A 1,555-nucleotide genomic window follows, 5' to 3' on the forward strand; every position below is an offset into this window, starting at 1 on the left:
CACCCCTATAGGGCAGCAGGGATGCTCTTTCCATTTATCCCAAGTGACCTTGTGGGTGTTGTTCTCCCCAGACGATAGCAGCTCCCAAAAAGCTCCGTGGGGCATCAATATAATGAAGAAGAACAAGAAATCTGCCCCCAGGGCCTTTGGCGTGAGGCTGGAGGACTGCCAGCCTGCCCCGGACAACAAGGTACAGCCGTGGTGGCAGTGCCAGCCCTCTGGGGACCCCACGCAGCCCTGGCACCTCCATCACCTCCTCCTTGTCCCTGCAGAACGTCCCGCTGATCGTCGAAGCTTGCTGCAAGGTGGTGGAAGACCGAGGGCTGGAGTACATGGGCATCTACCGAGTGCCCGGCAACAACGCGGTGGTGTCCAGCCTGCAGGAGCAGCTCAACAAGGGAGCCACCGAGATCAACCTGCAGGACGAGGTGAGGGCAGGGTGGGCGGCGTGTCCCCGTCCCTGTCCCCACGCTGCTGAGGTGCTCTGGGGTGGTTGTCCTGGCTCATGGCTCTGTCACCATGCCTGAATTCATCCCCGTCACTGTCTCCATCATCATCCCTGTCCCCCTCATGATCATCGTTCCTATCCTTGTCATCATTCCTATCTCCAAAATGATCATCATCCCTGTTCCCATTACCATCTCTGTCCCCATCATGATCATCATCCCTGCCTCCATTATCATCTTTATCCCCATCATCACCCCTGTCTCCAACATGATCATCATTCCTGTCTCTGTCATCGTTCCTGTCTCCATCATGATCATCATCCCTGTCATCATTCCGTCATCATCCCTGTCCCCATCATCATCCCTGTCCCCATCATCATCCCTGTCCCCATGGCTGTGTCCCTGGAGCGGCAGGGCCGCCTAGCGGTGGTGACAGCAGCTCGGGGACACATTTGTCCTCTTGCATCTTCTCACACTGCTGCAGTAGCACAGCTCTTCCTGCCAGACGCAGGGCTGGGGACAGCGGCAGAGCTGGCTGGTGCCCCCCTTGGTGTTGGTGGCCTGGGACTTCCCTGGCCTGGGGACTTTGCCTGGTGGCACCTGGGTTTGCCTCTTGTGGTCCCTCTGAGCAGCCTCCTCTCTCCCCGCAGCGGTGGCAGGACCTGAACGTCATCAGCAGCCTCTTGAAATCCTTCTTCCGAAAGCTGCCTGAGCCGCTCTTCACTGATGGTGAGTGGCTGCGCCCGGGGCCACCAGAGACCCCCCAGTGGCCACAGATGACCCTGTGCTGATGGCCGTGGTTGTCACCAGCTCACTGTCATGCCTAGAGCCCATCCTGTGTGGGGGACAAGTTCCAGAGCCTGTGGCAGTGCGCACCCAAGGCACTGCAGACCCCATCCTCCATGAGTCCCCTGGGCCAGCCCTTGTCCCTGTGGGACCCCAGCAGCCCCCTCCCCAGCACCTCCGGGGGTCCCTGGCCTCGGGGGGTGCCCTCTCCCCTCCTCCCAGCTCTGACCCCCCCATGTCCCACTTTCAGATAAGTACAATGACTTTATCGAGGCCAACCGGATAGAGGATGCCAGCGAGAGGATGAGGACGCTGCCGCAGCT

The 1,555-nt window shown here is 59.9% G+C and overlaps 1 protein-coding gene across 1 annotated transcript in view; it reads left to right on the forward strand.

Annotated features, from left to right (window-relative positions):
* Nucleotides 1–1,555, forward strand: part of ARHGAP23 (Rho GTPase activating protein 23) — a gene marked incomplete at both ends in the record, with an annotated part of 2,929 nt that overhangs the window by 570 nt on the left and 804 nt on the right. Inside the window, 4 exons of the mRNA XM_010024457.1 lie at nucleotides 72–190; nucleotides 273–428; nucleotides 1,097–1,175; nucleotides 1,483–1,523. Coding sequence (XP_010022759.1) covers nucleotides 72–190; nucleotides 273–428; nucleotides 1,097–1,175; nucleotides 1,483–1,523 — 395 coding nt within the window. The remainder of the gene's footprint in view (nucleotides 1–71; nucleotides 191–272; nucleotides 429–1,096; nucleotides 1,176–1,482; nucleotides 1,524–1,555) is intronic.

This window comes from Nestor notabilis, unplaced genomic scaffold (genome assembly GCF_000696875.1).
Source record: "Nestor notabilis isolate BGI_N333 unplaced genomic scaffold, ASM69687v1 scaffold26270, whole genome shotgun sequence".
Lineage (NCBI taxonomy): Eukaryota > Metazoa > Chordata > Aves > Psittaciformes > Psittacidae > Nestor > Nestor notabilis.